Source organism: Microtus pennsylvanicus, chromosome 9, assembly GCF_037038515.1.
Source record: "Microtus pennsylvanicus isolate mMicPen1 chromosome 9, mMicPen1.hap1, whole genome shotgun sequence".
Taxonomy (NCBI): Eukaryota; Metazoa; Chordata; class Mammalia; order Rodentia; family Cricetidae; genus Microtus; species Microtus pennsylvanicus.
The window spans coordinates 108,976,005-108,991,368 of record NC_134587.1 but is presented as its reverse complement, the minus strand read 5'-3'; the positions used below and the strand labels follow the sequence as shown (position 1 = coordinate 108,991,368).

Below are 15,364 nucleotides of genomic sequence, written 5' to 3'. Positions count from 1 at the left end.
CATCCTGCCCCCGCATGGTCCTCCCGACTCCATGCTCCCATGACCTGAGCTCATATTCCTCCCGCCGCTGTTGGTATTTCTAACAGAACCAGCCCAGGGCGCTGCTGTGCACATTTCTTGGAATGAAGAACTGAAGACGGCCTCCTCTTACAGGCCGGCTTCCAAGATTACACCTTCTGCTCCTTTCCACCTCTATGACCTCCAAGGTAAGGAGACAGCTGAGCCTGCCCTGAGGAGTGGCCTCTCATGCCCAGATTAAAGGTCCAAGGGCTGCTGGGTCTCTATCGCTCTCTCTGCCCCTGTAATCCACGGATATCTCCAGATTGTACTCCTCAGCTTCCCCTCAGTGACCCCCACCCACAGTGTGTTACCACCACACGTCCCTGCTGCTCATCCACGCTTCCTTCTACCACCCCTTCACACGCACCCCACCCCCACTAGCTCTCCATCCACCCACCACTCACCTGTCTGTTTGTCTGTCTGCCCATCTCCCCCTACCCCGCCCCCCCAGGCTCTGCCTCTCCGCTCAGGAATGGCATTGATGCAGCCGGCAGCCCCACTCCTGTTCCCAAGCTGCGTGTCATCGAGTGGGCCATGCCTCCCCCAGCCCCAGCCAACAACCCCTGTTTACCAAGAGAAAGTGGCCAAGCCATCTCCTCAGACCCAGAGTGAGTCCTGTCTGCCGAGGGAGCTGGCAGCACCACCGTCACGGCAGGTGCCCCACCTGAGGGCCATGGTGGAGAGCCAGGCCTTCAAGAACATCCTGGTAGATGAAATGGACATGATGGTCTCACGGGCGGCCACCGTCATCCAAGCCAACTGGAAGGGCTACCGGCTGCGGCAGAAGCTGATCTCACAGATGACAGCAGCCAAGGCTATCCAGGAGGCCTGGCGCCGCTTCAGCATGCGCCGGCTGATGCGCTCCAACAAGCTGACTGTAAGGAAAGCCAAGAAGGAAGAGGAGGACAACATCCCCTACCACCCTCCACAGCAGGTGCGCTTCCATGCCCCGGAGGACCAGCCGCCAGTCATGGTGAGCAAGGAGACTCAGTTTCCGTCCTCCGACAACCTGGTCCCTTCACACAGCACAGCAGCAGGTCCCTGTGCCGGTGGAGCCCCCAGGGGTGGCCTCATGCCACAGCAGCCTGTGACTGGCAGATTCACAGGTCCCAAATATCCACCCTGCATGCTGACCAAGTCTGTCAGGAGCTCCTGTCTCGTCAGGCACTTGGAAGGGGACAGCATGAAGAGCAGGCACGCGGCTTCCAGGACCATCAAGTCGGGGACCCCAGAGTCAGCAGCGTCCGCGAGATATGGCCAGGCCATCCATGCAACCCTGAAAACCCAGACCCAGGTCCACATTGAAGCAGATGTCCCCAAGGCCCCACTCCATATGTATCCGGTCAACAAAACTCCTACCAAGGTGTGCCCAGTGGCCCTGGACACAGTGGCTACAGTGACCACAGCACCCAAGGGTCCACTGCAGACCTACCCCACATCCCCAGGGACAGTCATGAAGATGCAGCCACCAAGCTGCCCGACCTCCCCAGAGACCAGGCCCCTGGCTCATGTACGACCCAACCCTTCATTCTCTAGCACGCCACCCCAGGTGCGCTCTGTGATCCCCATGGCCAGGGCACAGCCCCCAGGATCTGGTGTGACCTCCACAGTCAAGGCCTCACCACGCCTAGGGGCTTCTGTCAATAGGGGCCCACTTCAGACTGGCTCTGGTCCCAGGATGGCAAAAACTTCACCCCAGATGCGTTCAGTGACCAGAAGTCAACCTCAGACATGTGCGACGTCTTCTTCATCCAAAGCCTCCTCCCAGCCAAGCCCTGCAGTCAAGCTCTCACCTCAGACTCGCCTGGCAGCCATGATAACCAAGACGCCAGCTCAGATACGCTCTGTGGCTGCTGTGCTCAGGACCCTGTGTCTGGTCCCTACAGTGACAGCCTCAAGTCCCAAGGGTTCACCCCAAACTTCAGTGGTTGCTGGAATTCCCAACGCCCCATCCCAGGTTCACCTGAGCAGCCCAAAGGCCAAGGTCACCGTGAGCACCAAGGAGACCACTGCGGTCGTCAAGGTGACTTCTCAGGCGTACTTGCCTGAGGAGAAGGGCAGGTGTGGACCCCACGGACATCTAGGCACTGTAACTCCTAAACTTCCAGCCAAGTCTCCATTGGAAGTAGAGAAGATGAAGCCTGGGCCCCCAAGGGCACCCAAGAAGGAAGCAGCTCCCAAGACTAACATGGCCATTGTAGCCAGGGCTCTGTCTTGGACAAAGGTGGCAGAAGACAGGAGCAGACCCTTGACTCAGACCCAGCAGAAGGCAGAGGTTGTGAAGGTGCACTCCAGGGTGTATATGCCTGAAGAGATGACCGTGACCCTGTCCCAGGCCCAGCTGGCTGTCCCCCTGACCAAGGCTACCTCCCAAGCCCAGCCACTCCCTGGCCACCCCGGGCCCCTGCCAGCCTCACCCCTTTCTAAAGCCATATCGCAGTCTTGTTTGTCATCTGGGCTGGCCACAGGCCTACCTGAGGGACAGTGCTCACCCGTAGGTCCCTCTGCTGCCCTGTCCTCCTTGCCCCTGGCCACACACCTGATGTCACTAACAACCCAGCTCCACCCTGCTGGTGAACAGAACAGTTCCATGTCCCGAGCTCCTCTAGCCATGTCGTGTCCAGCCACAGGCTCCCCTCAGGCACGCTCCCTGGGGCTGACCTTCGTCCCCCCTGAAGGATACCCAAACACATGTCCGCCTGCCTCTACTTCCCAGTACTTTCACCCCATGAGAAACTCATTGCAGCCGCCTCCACCTGCTGGGCACGCAAAGACCACAAACACCAAAATCACCAAGGCCACGTGCCAGGTGTGTCCCCCGAGGAAACTCAGTAAGGTCCCATCCCTGGCCCAGCTCATCACATGTCTGGCCAGGGTTCCGTCCCAGGCCCATCTGCCCATGGGGCTGGTGAAGGCTCAGTCTCAGGCCCAACTGACCTCCGAAACGTCCAAGTGCCTCTTGGCTGCCCACCCTGCCACTGACCTCAGTGGTAAGGCCCAGTCACAGCCACTCCTGAGCACATCCAAGCCATCTGTCCAGTTCTGGCAATATTTTGGAACACTTAACACTGGACTCCGTGCCAAGCCAGATGACAAGAGCAGGACCCAGCCCCAGCTCCAAAGCCACGTACAAAACAAGGCCACACAGAACCCACGCTCAGTGGCCACAGATACCCAAGGTATGCAGGTACCTCTGCTGACTCCCTCTGGACACCCTGTGTGCAATGGAGAATCCTGGGGTGACAGCGGACAGGCACGGACCCCACCTCCACCCCCTATGCCCAGCCAGGCGGTGTCCTGCCGTGAAGACCTGGCGGCGTCCATTGCATCCCTGTGTGCAGATTTGGTGACCATGCTGGGCTCCACCGAGGACCTGCGGACACTCTTGGCCAAGACACTTTCTCAGGGAGAAGTAAGGACAGCGCTGAGCCAGGTTCTGTCCCGGGAAGTCTTAGGGCCTTCTGTGGCCAAGGCCCTGCCTCAAGGCATGCTGGGAATGGCACTGATGAAGGCACTGTCATGGGGTGAACTGGGCATCTCCCTGTCCCGGGCCCTGTCCCGTGGTGAGCTGCGTCCAGAACTCAGCAAGGCCACACAGGGCAAGCTGGCTGAGGTCCTGTGCAAGGCTTTGACGGAAGATGAGAGGACCACACTCAGCCAGGCGCTGTGCCAGGGTGAGCTGGGAGCTGTTTTCACTCAATCCCTGGCCCAGATGGCCCAGAGGACAGGCACCTTCCTCCCCAAGGCCACCTCGAAAACGGTGGGAAGCCGGATGACCACGGCGCCTGCCCCAGTGGAGGTGGCTTGCAGCGGGAGTCTGTCAGTTGCGTGGGGACCTGCGCTGGGCCCTGTCCGAGCACGGTGTAGCAAGGTCAGGCTACTATGGAAGGGCTTGTCCTGGGGGCAACATGACGGGATCCTGTGGGGGAAAGGGGATGGGACTACATTGGAGGGGTCACCCTGCTTGCCACAGCCCCCCGTAGGCTCCTTTTCTGGAGGGATGGTCACCAGCACTTATCAGTGTCCTCCACTGTCCCGGGAGAGGGATTTGGGATACTCTTCTGGTCTGTACCTGAGGCCATTGGATCTTGACCCCATGGCATGTGGTGAGGGTCCCCATGTCCCCAAGCGACCTTCCCAACAACCACCTCTTTGTCCATGGCAGCCACTTGTTGCTAACGGTGCAGGCCCAAGCAGTGAGCAGCCGTCAGTGGCTAGCAGCACAACTCCAAGCTCCCAGCCACCTGTGGCCAGCAGGGTGTCCTACCCATGGGCGTCGAACCGACAGGGCGGCATGGTGGCCAGCAAGCATTCAAGTGGTGTGGGTGGTGGGAAACACCCCACGCCCCAGTGGCTCCCTGCCCCCTGTCAGGGCAGTGAGTGTCAGTGTGTGAACCTGGAGACACACAAGATGTCTTCCTGTGGCCGATGCTCTTGCAGAGTCAAGAGTCGCAGTTCCTCACCAAGCCAGCCAGACAGGCAGGCTCTGCCATTGGGTCATAGACTAGTGTCACCGCTGGGCCATAAGAAAATGGTCACCATAGTGAGGAACATAACAGATGAAAAGATTGATGACGTAAATTCTAAATCACAAAAAGTCTCCTGCACGTCCACCCCAAAACAGGAGAGGCATCCCCAAGTGTCCTTGACCCCATCCTGTCCCCAGGGTCAGGCCACTGGCCATCACATGTCCCTTCTGGATGAGTTACTACCCACATTCCCACAGCACCCACAGATGGTGTTAGCCAAGAGCTACCCCAGGGGTTCAGCTGCCCACTGCCAGAACAGCAGTGGCTCTCACAGCTCCCTGCAGAGCGGCGGCTCAGGCAGTCCCTCCTCGCCACCCAGTTTGACTCCTTCCGAAGTTCTGGAAGGTTGCAGGGAAGGTGACATGCAGGAGGGCCCGCAGTCAGTATTGAAAGAGTCCAGGGAGGCGAGGCACAAGCCCCAGGGGCAGCTGGAACGAGGGCTAATCGGTTCTCAGCAGGCGGAACACCCGTCCCAACAGCCGCCCCTGGAACTTGGGTCCCTCCTCCTCCATAGCACCAGCCTGGCCCTGAATGTTCACTTGGACTCAGATAGTGGATCCGAGTACAGCACTAGAGACCTGATGGAGGCCTTCTCCTGGGACACAACTGCTCCCTGGGGTAGGAGTCGCCAGGTCCACACTCGGCTGGATCCTCCCCTTCCCCCGGACACACTGGCTGATGGGAGAGCCCCAAGCCCTGGCCAGGCACCTGAAGCCAGTGAGGAACCACCATGCCAAAGTCAACCATTAGAAGCTACGGGGCTGTGTCCTAGCTCACCGCAGCCTGCAGAGTCCAGTTCTGTGTCCCCAAGCCTGGTCCAGGCATCCATGGACACTGGGGGGGCCCCAAGTCTGAACCATCCACCTGTGGCCGCTAAAGTGTTCCCAACTTTAGCCCAGCCATCTATGGACACTGGGGTGTCCCCAACGCTGAGAGAACCACTGATATATTATGAGTTACCCACAAATTTTAATCAGCCATTTCTGTACTGTGGAGGATCCCCAATCTATACCCAACCACATATGGCCTCTGGGGTACCCTCAAACTTTACCCAGGCACCTGGTACTAGTGTAGTGGCCTTAGGCAACCAGGCAGTGAACAGTGGGGTAGCTTCAAACCAGGCCCAGTTATGTGCCACTACGCACATGGCCCCAAGTGTCACTCAGTCCCCTGTGAACAGCTGGCCACCTCCTGGATCCTCTCCCATGCCTGTACAGGGTGCGGGGTCTCCAAAGTCAGCTCAGACATCTGTAGCCACAGAGGTATCCCCGAACTTTTTCCAACCATTTATGCCCTACAGCCTGCCATCAAATTTCACCCAACCTTGTTTGGCCACGATTGTAACCCCAAACTTTGTACAACCATCTATGCCCCAGAGCGTGTCTGCAAGCCTAGCTCAGCCTTTTGTGGTTAGTGTTATGTCCCCAACCCTAACCCATGCATCCGTGGCCGACAGGGCATCCCCAGCCCTCAGGCAGCCAACCTCAGCCAGCGGTCTGGTCCCTGGAGTGCTCCAGATGCCCCTGTCCAACAGGGCGCCCCCCAGTCTGAGCTCCCCACTTTTGGCTCCCAGACTGTGCTCTAATCTTGTGCAGACATCTGTGGCCGCCTTGGGAACCCTGAGCCTGCTGCCGCCCACTGTGGTGTGTGGCGTGGGTCGTGGGAACAGCAAGTCAGCTCTGGGCCCCCAGCAGTGTGCACGTGAGGACAGCAGTGCAGCTCAGAGCCAGCCCTCCATGCCCTCTCCGTGTGTGAGCAGGTTAGGCCAGCCCTATCTAGGAGTCTGCGACAGCTCAGGAGACAAAAAAATCAGAGGCCAGGCCAGCCCTCAGGATGCCACCGTCCACTCTGAGCCGACACGGTCCAGCAAGGGGCCCCCAGGTCAGGTAGTTCAGCCCATGGTGCCTGCAGAGGATGGTGGCCTGGCCTTAGGGGCTAGTGTCCCATGTCAGACTTGGTTCAGGGGCATAGCTCCAGGGATGCCCCAGGGGCCTCTGGCTACGGGACTGTTGCTGAGTATGTGCCAGAAGGAGAACCCAACCCCCATGGCTGTCGTGACTACAGGTGTGGGCCAGGGCCCGTGCCCATCTGTGCTGCCATCCGAATTCTTCCCACCCCAGCTGGGCACCAGCTTCTCTCAGACCTGTGTAGACCCTCAGCTCCTCTCTGTGGCCACCGTGGTCTCACCTGGCTGCCGGTATGCAGGTGTGGTCTTTCCAGACACAGCGGTGGCTCCTGTGGGTGGGGCTGTGGTCCAGGGTTCCGTAGATGGAAACATGCCCAAGCCTGTGGTTGAAAGTGAGGTTCTCAGCCTTCCTCAAGGGTCTGTGATCAGGGGCATAGGAAAGAGTGTCCCCGCAGAGTCCATGGTGGGTGTCAAGGCCCAGAATCTACCTCTAGAATCAGTGGTTAGCGGTGAGATTTGGAGACCCTACCAAGATGCTATGGCTGGTGATGTGGCCTTCAGCCTCCCGCCTGGTTCTGTGGTCACTGGCATGGCCCCTAGTCACCCTCAAGAGACCAGTGGTAGTAAGGAGAAACCTTTGCCAAGGTCCCATTCTCCAGGCCCACACCCAGGTAGTGTGGCCAATGGGATAGGTCCTAGCATGTCCCTGGGCTCTGTGGCTCCAGCATCCATGCTGGCAGGCATCAGTCCACGGCCATATCAGGCAGCACAGGCTGGAGAGGGCTCCTGGGTTCCCTTCCTTTCGCCCCAGGTCATCAGCCTGGCCAGTGTCCCAGAAGTCCAGAAAGTGGCCCAGGACCAACAACACTTGCCCAGAGTTTTGTTAAGTGCCTCACAATTTAGCCAAGACCCTGGGATGACAAAGCTTGTGGGTGTTGATAACCCAACCTTGCCGAAGCTAAGAGAAGTCGATGATATGGTGTCCTGGACCCTGGAGTCTGGCATAGACACTGTCAAATCTGAAGGTCTCGAAATCATCCCAAGGATGGGCCTTGGCACCATGGGAGGCGAGAGCCATGAACTTGCGGCTTTGGCAAAGGAGGCTCCCAGCCGAGCTAGCGGTATCACCCCAGTTCCTGTACAGGCCCCAAGTTTAGGTGAGCACCCCAAAGCCAACAGCATCACCTCTGTTCAGCCCTTATCCTCAGAAAGCAGTGGTGGTCCTCCAAGCATCCACCCTGCTTCTGGGCACCCGAGCCTGCAGGAGGTCCCTGTGGTTGGCAGTTCAAGCCTACCTCCAGCTTCCAATGTAATCCTGGTGCCACCACAGCTGAGTTCCGGCATTGCTGGCACAGCCAAGTGGCCACCAGAGTCAGAGGTCAGTGCAGGAGACCCCAGCATTCTCCAGAGCTCAGGGGGGACTAACTTAGCACCTCCAACTAAAAATAGGGCTTTCGGTGTCTCCCAGATGGGAGAACCCCAGCACCACACCGCCGCTAGAACGTCCTCCCGCTCCATCCAAGGCAGCCTTGTCTCAGAACTTCTAGAAGGTTCCATGGGCAGACTGCTACCCTTCAGTAGCCCACAGAAGCCAGCATCTCAGCTGTCATCAGAGAGTCACAAGGAGTCTTCGGGGTCACCCATGGTGGGAGATGGAAGGGGACAGAAAGCATGCATAGGAGTTCAAGAGATGTCACCAAATGGCTCCCGGAGACCCCTTCTTGATGAGGCTGCCCACGACACTGTACATTCGGGCCAGCCAGGAACAGGTCCGACCCTTATCACACACCCAGCTCAGAAGCCCACTTTTGTCACGGGCCCTGGAGTTGGCTATGATGGGGGCTCCCAAATCCCCACTGCACCGCTTGGCTACAAATATCATGTCACAGTCCCTAAAACTAGTTTTGATAAGGGTCCCCGAAAAGTCCCCGCCATGCTCTATGGCCACAGACTTCAGTATATCACAATGCCCAAAACAAGCCTGGACGGGACATCCCAGGCCCGCACCACAGCCCACAGCCAGACTCCCCAAATTGGCTTTGGTCTGGTCTCCCATGCCTACACACGCCACGGCCACAACCCCCATCTTGTCACACACCCTAAAACTGGCCATAATAAGGTATCCCCACCCCTCACTGTACCCCAGGGCCCCGTGGATGCTGGCCTGGCTGCTGGCCAGTCATGGAATTCCAAAGTCCCCAACGTATCGGCCAGAGCCGCGGCAAGTGCTGGGCCACCCCAAGGCCCGTGGCATCCCAGCGGGGGCCACAGGCCCTGGGACCCCTCGGGGGCAGAGGCAGCGCTGGACCACAAGCCCTCAGCTGAGCTGCTGGTGTCAATTCGTGCCATGGAGAAAGTTGTCCTCGAGGCTGTCGTCACCATTCAGGCCTGTGCACGTGGCTACTTGGTGCGCCGCACTGTGAAGCTGTGGCATCAGTGGGCCACCGTCATCCAAGCTACGTGGCGCGGCTACCGTGTGCGACGAAACCTGGCGAGGCTGCTCAGGGCCACCACCGTCATCCAGGCAGCCTGGCGCGGCTACTGCACTCGCCGTGACCGGGCCCACCAGGTGTTGCTCCCTACAATGTGGCCTGAGCACCGTGGCAGAGCCCAAGGGACCTCTGACACCAGGAACAGCTCTGAGCACCGCTGCTTCCTGTCCTGTCAACCCAATGTCTGCAGCGTCTGCCAGGCCCTGGGTCCTCGGGTGGCGAGTCCACCCAGTGTTGTGATGCTCGTGGGGTCCCAGCCACGCACCTGCCATGTGTGTGGCCACACACTGTCTACTCGCGTGGTGCAGGGCTTTGGCCAGGGCATCTCAGGCCAGTCTGGCTCTCGCTGGGCAGTGCCCTCTGCTCAGTGTCCCCTGCTCAGCCAGCAGCACAGAGCGGCCACTCTCATTCAGGCGGCCTGGAAGGGCTACCGGACCCGCCGACAGCTGAGCCAGCAACAGTCTGCAGCCAAGATGGTTCAGGCCACATGGAGGGGACATTATACACGCAGCTGCCTCACCACGGATGCCCTCTTGGGGACAGGAGGCCCGTGGAACATCTCCAGGGAGACTTCACGCCGTACCTCGAGGGCTTACTCTTTGCACTGGCCTGGTGTCTAGGAGCTTGGCTGTGGGCAGAGACTCTTGGTGGTCGTGGTGTCCTGTGGCTCTTATGAATACAGTGCACTACAACCTGCCCTTGTCACGTGTCTTGAGTTAAAACACAACGGGAAAGTCTAGCATGCCAGAGGCTTGAATCCCAGCAGCTCCAGCCCCTGTGGGATCTGCAGCCAGGGTTAGGGAACCTCAATTATTTTCCAGGGTGTACAGGTCACTAGCGTGGAATCTTGTGTGTCACATAGCTAATGGCGTGGCTTATCTGGGGCTAGCAAGATGACCCCTCCTGTAAAGGTGCTTGCTATTAAACCTGTCTTCCCCATGACAGGAAGAACTGACACTGCCCCCAGGCCCTCTCTCTCTCTCTCTCTCTCTCTCTCTCTCTCTCTCTCTCACACACACACACACACACACACACACACACACACACACACGTTTACACACACACAAAGCACACATATATAACATACACATACACACATAGCATGCACACACACATGCACACAAACATACACACTCCCGCGTCTGGCTGGGTATGATGGCACACGCCTGTCACCTCAGCACCAGTGGTGGGGACAGGAGACTCAGGAGTTTTCCGCCAGCCTGGGATATATGGTGAGACCATATCTGAAAAACAAAGATCAACAACCAAACAGTGAAAACATGCCTGGCCAGGCCCAACCCACTTAGGCTTCCTCTTGAGAGTACCTCCTTCTGAAACCGCTAGAAGGTTCTAGTATCCACTAGTGAGGTGAGCCGGAGAGAGACAGAGGCATCCTCAGCCCCAGTCTGGAGGATCCTGGCAGCCAGAGACAAGGGTTTTCAGCTCAGGTTTGGGGCGACCGTAGAAGGGCTGTCCCAGAGTGGCTGGGGACAGGGAAGGTGGGAAGGGAACCCAGCGCCCTGCGCACCCCGCTCTCGCCGGTAGGGGGCGCGCGGGCGAGCTACCACCTGGCCGCGCACCTGCAGCCTGGGCGCTCGGCGGGAATGGCGGGTTCCGGGCTACTGCCGCTGGCGCTGGCCGTGCTGCTGCTAGTGAGACCCAGAGACTCTTCTGTCGTCCTTGTAGTCACAGGTAAGCTGGTGGAGGAAAATGGCGTGACTCCGAGAGACAGCGGGGCTGGGGACACAGGGCTCGGACCCTCCCAGACACCAGCAGGGTTGGTACCCACCCCTGAGGGGCATCTGAGCTGGGACACAGGCCAGTGACCTCCCTGACACTTCAGTGAGGACGCCCCCCACCCCAGGTAGTGGGAAGGGCAAGGGATCGGGCTTCAACTAGAAGTCAGTGGCCCCACAGCTACCCCCGAGACGGCTGAGTTTATTGTAGGTGATGGTTTCATTTCCAAAAGTGCCACATTTATCTTTGGAAGCCGAGCTGGCTCCAACCTGTGGACGACCTTATTAGGGTCGATTAACAGGGATTGGCACCCGCCAGACTTCCATTTTGGAGACTGAGGGAAAGTGCGATGCCAGGCACACTGCCCAGAACAGCCCTACTCTGTGTGTGCTTTCAAGTAAACCGTGAGACCTGCTCAGTGCTAGGTACTTAATAGGCTCGGTGTTTGCCGCCCCTCTGAACTCTCTGGTTTCTCCAGTTCACCCAGGACCTTAGTTTCCTTCAGAGTTCCAGTTTGGATTGGGGTGGGCTATGGGGCTTGAGCCAACTTCACTCTCCCAGAGATTTCCCAACGGCGACTCACACTCCTAGATGCTTTTCGGCCAGGGAGACTGAGGAGTGGGAGGACTCAGCTCAGCGCTGCTCCCCGCACTCAGGGCAGCACAGAGACCTTATTTCCTCATATCTACTGTGTGGGGTGAGACTAGGAGGAAACCGATCATCCATCGTGGGAAGAAAGGGCATGGGAGGGGCAAAGCCACCATGAGTGACCTTGTGCCCCTACACCCGGTTGGAGCCGCCCGGATCTGGGAAGGAAGTCATAGTAGAGGGTGGATCAGGAACTCTTTCCACGGTCTCTGAACTCCTCCAGACACAGTGTGTGGGTTAAAGAGCTGATTGCTGGGATTGGCAGGGGCTGGGGTGTGTCTCAATGGTAGAGTTTGTGGCCAGCATTTGGGGCAGAATTCAAATCCTAGTATAGATCAGAGTTCCTCAGTTCTCAAAGCTCTAGAAACCTTGATGGGGTGGTACCTTCTCCTGAGGAATCGAGCTGAGACTCAGTTTCCCTCTTCTGTAAAGCGGGAGTCACAGTCAGTGCCTGCCTCCTTACAGGTGGCACTCCAGCCCAGATCTGAGCATCAGGCAGATCAAACCAAAAAAAAAAAAAAAAAAAACAGACAGAGGAGAGAGAGAGAGAGAGAGAGAGAGAGGAGAAAAGAAAGGCTTTCCTGAGCAGGACTGAGATCAAACCATGAGCAGACCACCTCCCCCCCGCTACCCCAAACACCTCTCCTTGTTTTTTGGTTTGATTTTTTTTTTTTTGAGACAGGGTTTCTCTGTAGCTTTGGAGCCTGTCCTGGAACTTGCTCTGTAGACCAGGCTGGCCTCGAACTCACAGAGATCTGCCTGCCTCTGCCTCCCCAGTACTGGGGTTAAAGGTGTGTGCCACCACTGCCCCGCCTACCTCCATTCCCCCTCCCCGCAGGTGTTGCCTTTTCAGTTTTCTGGGAAACAGGAAGAACACAATCACTTGCTGTAAGTCCAGAGTCCACGACTGTCTCCTTCACCTCAAGTCCAGAGTCCACATCTGTCTCCTCCACCTCAAGTCCAGAGTCCACATCTGTCTCCTCCACCTCAAGTCCAGAGTCCACATCTGTCTCCTCCACCTCAAGTCCAGAGTCCACATCTGTCTCCTCCACCTCCCTGAATCTGAAAGTGACATCCACTCCAGACTCCAGCTCCAGCTCCACAGGAGCAAACTCAGGCTCAGCCTCCCCAGAATCAGAAACAGCCTCTCTCCCCAGCTCTGGCTCCCCAGGTTCTGAGCCGACCACCATATCCCAATTCACAAGCTTGCTTCCACAGGGTTCACCTACTGTGTCCAGCCCCAGCCAGGGTGAGTGGAAGGCGGGGAGGGGGGGCGCCCCACATGGGGGACAGGACTGGAACCTGGCTGCAGTTCTGGCACCAGTCATCAGGGGGCGACACAGACCTGGGAGTGTGTGGGTCCACTTCAACCCTTCTGTTTATAGTATTCAGTGTTCTCCCTCCATGTATGCCTGCAGGCCAGAAGAGGGCACCAGATCTCATTACAGATGGTTGTGAGCCACCATGTGGTTGCTGGGAATGGAACTCAGGACTCTGGACCTCTGAGCCATCTCTTCAGCCCGTTTGTGCCCTTATTAACTCACTAGTGTGTGCTGGCTCCTGAGGTCACAGCTATTTGCAAGAAAGATAGGTTGCACTATCTAGTTGTAGCTGCCTGCGGTGGCCCAGTCCTGTATTCCTAACACCAGGAGAAGGCGGCAGAAGGATTACCTCAAGTTTGAGATCAACCTGGGCCACATGGTGGGTCCCATCTTAAAAAAAAAAGAAAAACAAGCCAGATGGAGATGGTGTGTGCCTTTTATCCCAACACTTAGGAGACAGAGACAGGAGGATCTCGGTGAGTTTGAGGCCAGCCTGATCTACAAGAGCTAGTTCCAGGACAGCCAGGACTGTTACACAGAGAAATCCTGTCTCAAAAAAGAAAGATAGAAAGAAAGAAAGAAAGAAAGAAAGAAAGAAAGAAAGAGAAAGAAAGGAAAAACAAATGAAAAAAGAACACCCCACATGAAATTATATATTTATTTATAAAGTAATAGCATAGGCCCTGGAGTGTACCTCAGGAACTGGGGGTGTGGCTTTGGCCAAGGCTGACTCTTTCCTCTCCCCAGATGCAGACAGCCTGTGGATCCCCACAGCACATAGGAACCCAGGCGTGGTGATCGCTGTCTGTCTGCTTGTGTCTGTCTTGCTGGTGGGCTCTGTGCTTACTGCTGTGAGACACTGTAACCGAGAAGCAGCAGCTTTTCAGAATCTGGACACAGTATCCATGGTGAGACAGGCTCCCTAGGGGTTGGGTGGCTTCTCATTAGACATTCACCTCAGTAAAACCCTGTGCTGCTCAATGCTAACCCATGCCTGTTCCTCTTCTAGGGCAGTGTGAGCCAGAGGCTGCCATTTGCTGATCACCTACAGTCCTGACTCTCAGAGGCCTGGAGATGGGGTGGGGATAACACCTGGGAAAAGCAGTGGCTGGGAAAGTCCCCACTGCACTGACCTGGGGAGGAGCCTGCGGCAGGAGAATGGCTTGGGCCCAGGAGTTTCAGGACAGTTTGGCCCACACATCTAGTCCTCAACTCAAAGATCAAGTCAATCCAGGGGTGATGGGTATACCCAGCACTTGGGAGGTAGAGACAGCAGGGTCAGATGTTCAAGTCTACCCTAGGCTACATAGGGGGTTTGAGGCCAGCCTGGGCTACATGAGTCTCTGTCTTAATAAAAGAAAAAAATTGGGGAGCTGGAGAGATGGCTCAGTGGTTAGGAGCACTGACTGCTTGTGCAGAGGAGCAGGGTTCCCAGCACCCACATGGCAGCTCACAACTACCGGTGACTCTAGTTCCGGGGATCTGACACCCTTTCAGCCTCTGCGGTCACCAGACTCGCCGGTGATAGATACACAGGCATACATGCAGGCAGAACACATTTAAAACATAAATATAAACTAAATAAAGTCCTTAGTGTTCATGCATGCTTCCTGGGCCGTGCATCCACACGACCAATAGTAATTAGCGCCTATGCACCGTAGGCCACAGTCCCACAGGTGACCCTGTGTCTGCGCTCCTGGGGGTGATGGCTGGAGGGTGGGGGAGCACTTAGATGGGACCGCAGGGCAGAAGGCATCCTTGTGTGGCCACTCTCTAAGGACATAGATGACCTAACCTAATGGGAAGCAGACTGGGGAAAGCCACAAACCCACATCACTTTAAGATGCTCACACAGCTCCAGCAAAGGCCCTGTGGTAGGAGACGCACGGACTTGTTTAACGTTGAAGAGCACAAGGCCTGTGTAGCTGTGAAGGGAGGAGGGGCTCCTGATGGTTGGAAGAAGATGAAGTTAACAGCAAGCCTCAAGCCTCCTTGGGGCAGGAGGTACCAACAGACTGCAGCAGGGGTTCCAGCTCGTGGTGGGGACCCTCCAGGCAGCCAGCTTTTCCAACACACCACTGGTGTCTTTGGCAGAAGATTTAGGGCCTGCCCTTGCGCTGTGGGCGAGGTCCTTAATCAGCATAAGGAAGAAAAGTCCCCCAACCCCCACCCGATGGGCTGCTCACTGACGACTGCTGGAGTAGCTGGAGGGAGACCTCATGGCCAGTCTGCGGGAGGCTAGGGTGAAATATTAACTTGGTTCAGAGCCACAGATCAAAGTGACCTCCGGTTCCCCTTTGCCCCGGCCACAGTCCCTCTTCCAGCCCCAGCTCTCTGGGTTCCCCACTTCCAACTGCAGCTCTAGCTTGTGGATAAAGTTTGTCCTGAGAAGTCGCTAGCTGTCCAGAGCAGCACAGCAGAGCGGAACAGCTCTCCCAGAGCCTTGAGGGCCTTGATTGGCACCTCTGAAATGCCGACTCTGGGCTATTTCCGTCCTCCATCAACCTTCTGCCTGGCCACTCACCACGCCTCCCTCCAACTCTGTCTCTGCTTCCCGGGATCACACACTTGGTCACACGTGGGTGCTCACACAATTTCCGGCCCTTGTGGTCACCCTGCCCTACCCCCTCCTCCAATCCTGAGTGTACCACCTGGCTCAGCTTGGGTCTC

General features: G+C 57.3%; 2 protein-coding genes across 2 annotated transcripts; both read left to right on the top strand.

Moving 5' to 3' along the window:
* The first annotated feature begins 532 nt into the window (after window positions 1-532).
* Window positions 533-9,607, top strand: Iqcn (IQ motif containing N). The gene is made up of 3 exons (XM_075984577.1): window positions 533-2,947; window positions 2,987-3,931; window positions 8,642-9,607. The coding sequence occupies exons 1-3, from the start codon at window positions 533-535 to the stop codon at window positions 9,605-9,607; spliced, it is 4,326 nt and encodes a 1,441-aa protein (XP_075840692.1).
* A 922-nt stretch (window positions 9,608-10,529) lies between these two features.
* Window positions 10,530-14,312, top strand: Cist1 (colon, intestine and stomach enriched 1). The gene is made up of 4 exons (XM_075984576.1): window positions 10,530-10,679; window positions 12,211-12,621; window positions 13,442-13,602; window positions 13,704-14,312. The coding sequence occupies exons 1-4, from the start codon at window positions 10,592-10,594 to the stop codon at window positions 13,749-13,751; spliced, it is 708 nt and encodes a 235-aa protein (XP_075840691.1). The 5' UTR covers window positions 10,530-10,591; the 3' UTR covers window positions 13,752-14,312.
* Window positions 14,313-15,364: the final 1,052 nt, after the last annotated feature.

Bases quoted from the DNA above. Each gene is read 5' to 3' on its own strand.
- Iqcn (XM_075984577.1), top strand. From the start codon at position 533: ATGGCATTGATGCAGCCGGCAGCCCCACTCCTGTTCCCAAGCTGCGTG. The intron at 2,948-2,986 runs GCCCATCTGCCC...GCTCAGTCTCAG, and splicing joins TGGCCAGGGTTCCGTCCCAG to GCCCAACTGACCTCCGAAAC. The intron at 3,932-8,641 runs GTCAGGCTACTA...ACTGTACCCCAG, and splicing joins TCCGAGCACGGTGTAGCAAG to GGCCCCGTGGATGCTGGCCT.
- Cist1 (XM_075984576.1), top strand. From the start codon at position 10,592: ATGGCGGGTTCCGGGCTACTGCCGCTGGCGCTGGCCGTGCTGCTGCTA. The intron at 12,622-13,441 runs GTGAGTGGAAGG...TCCTCTCCCCAG, and splicing joins TGTGTCCAGCCCCAGCCAGG to ATGCAGACAGCCTGTGGATC. The intron at 13,603-13,703 runs GTGAGACAGGCT...TTCCTCTTCTAG, and splicing joins ATCTGGACACAGTATCCATG to GGCAGTGTGAGCCAGAGGCT.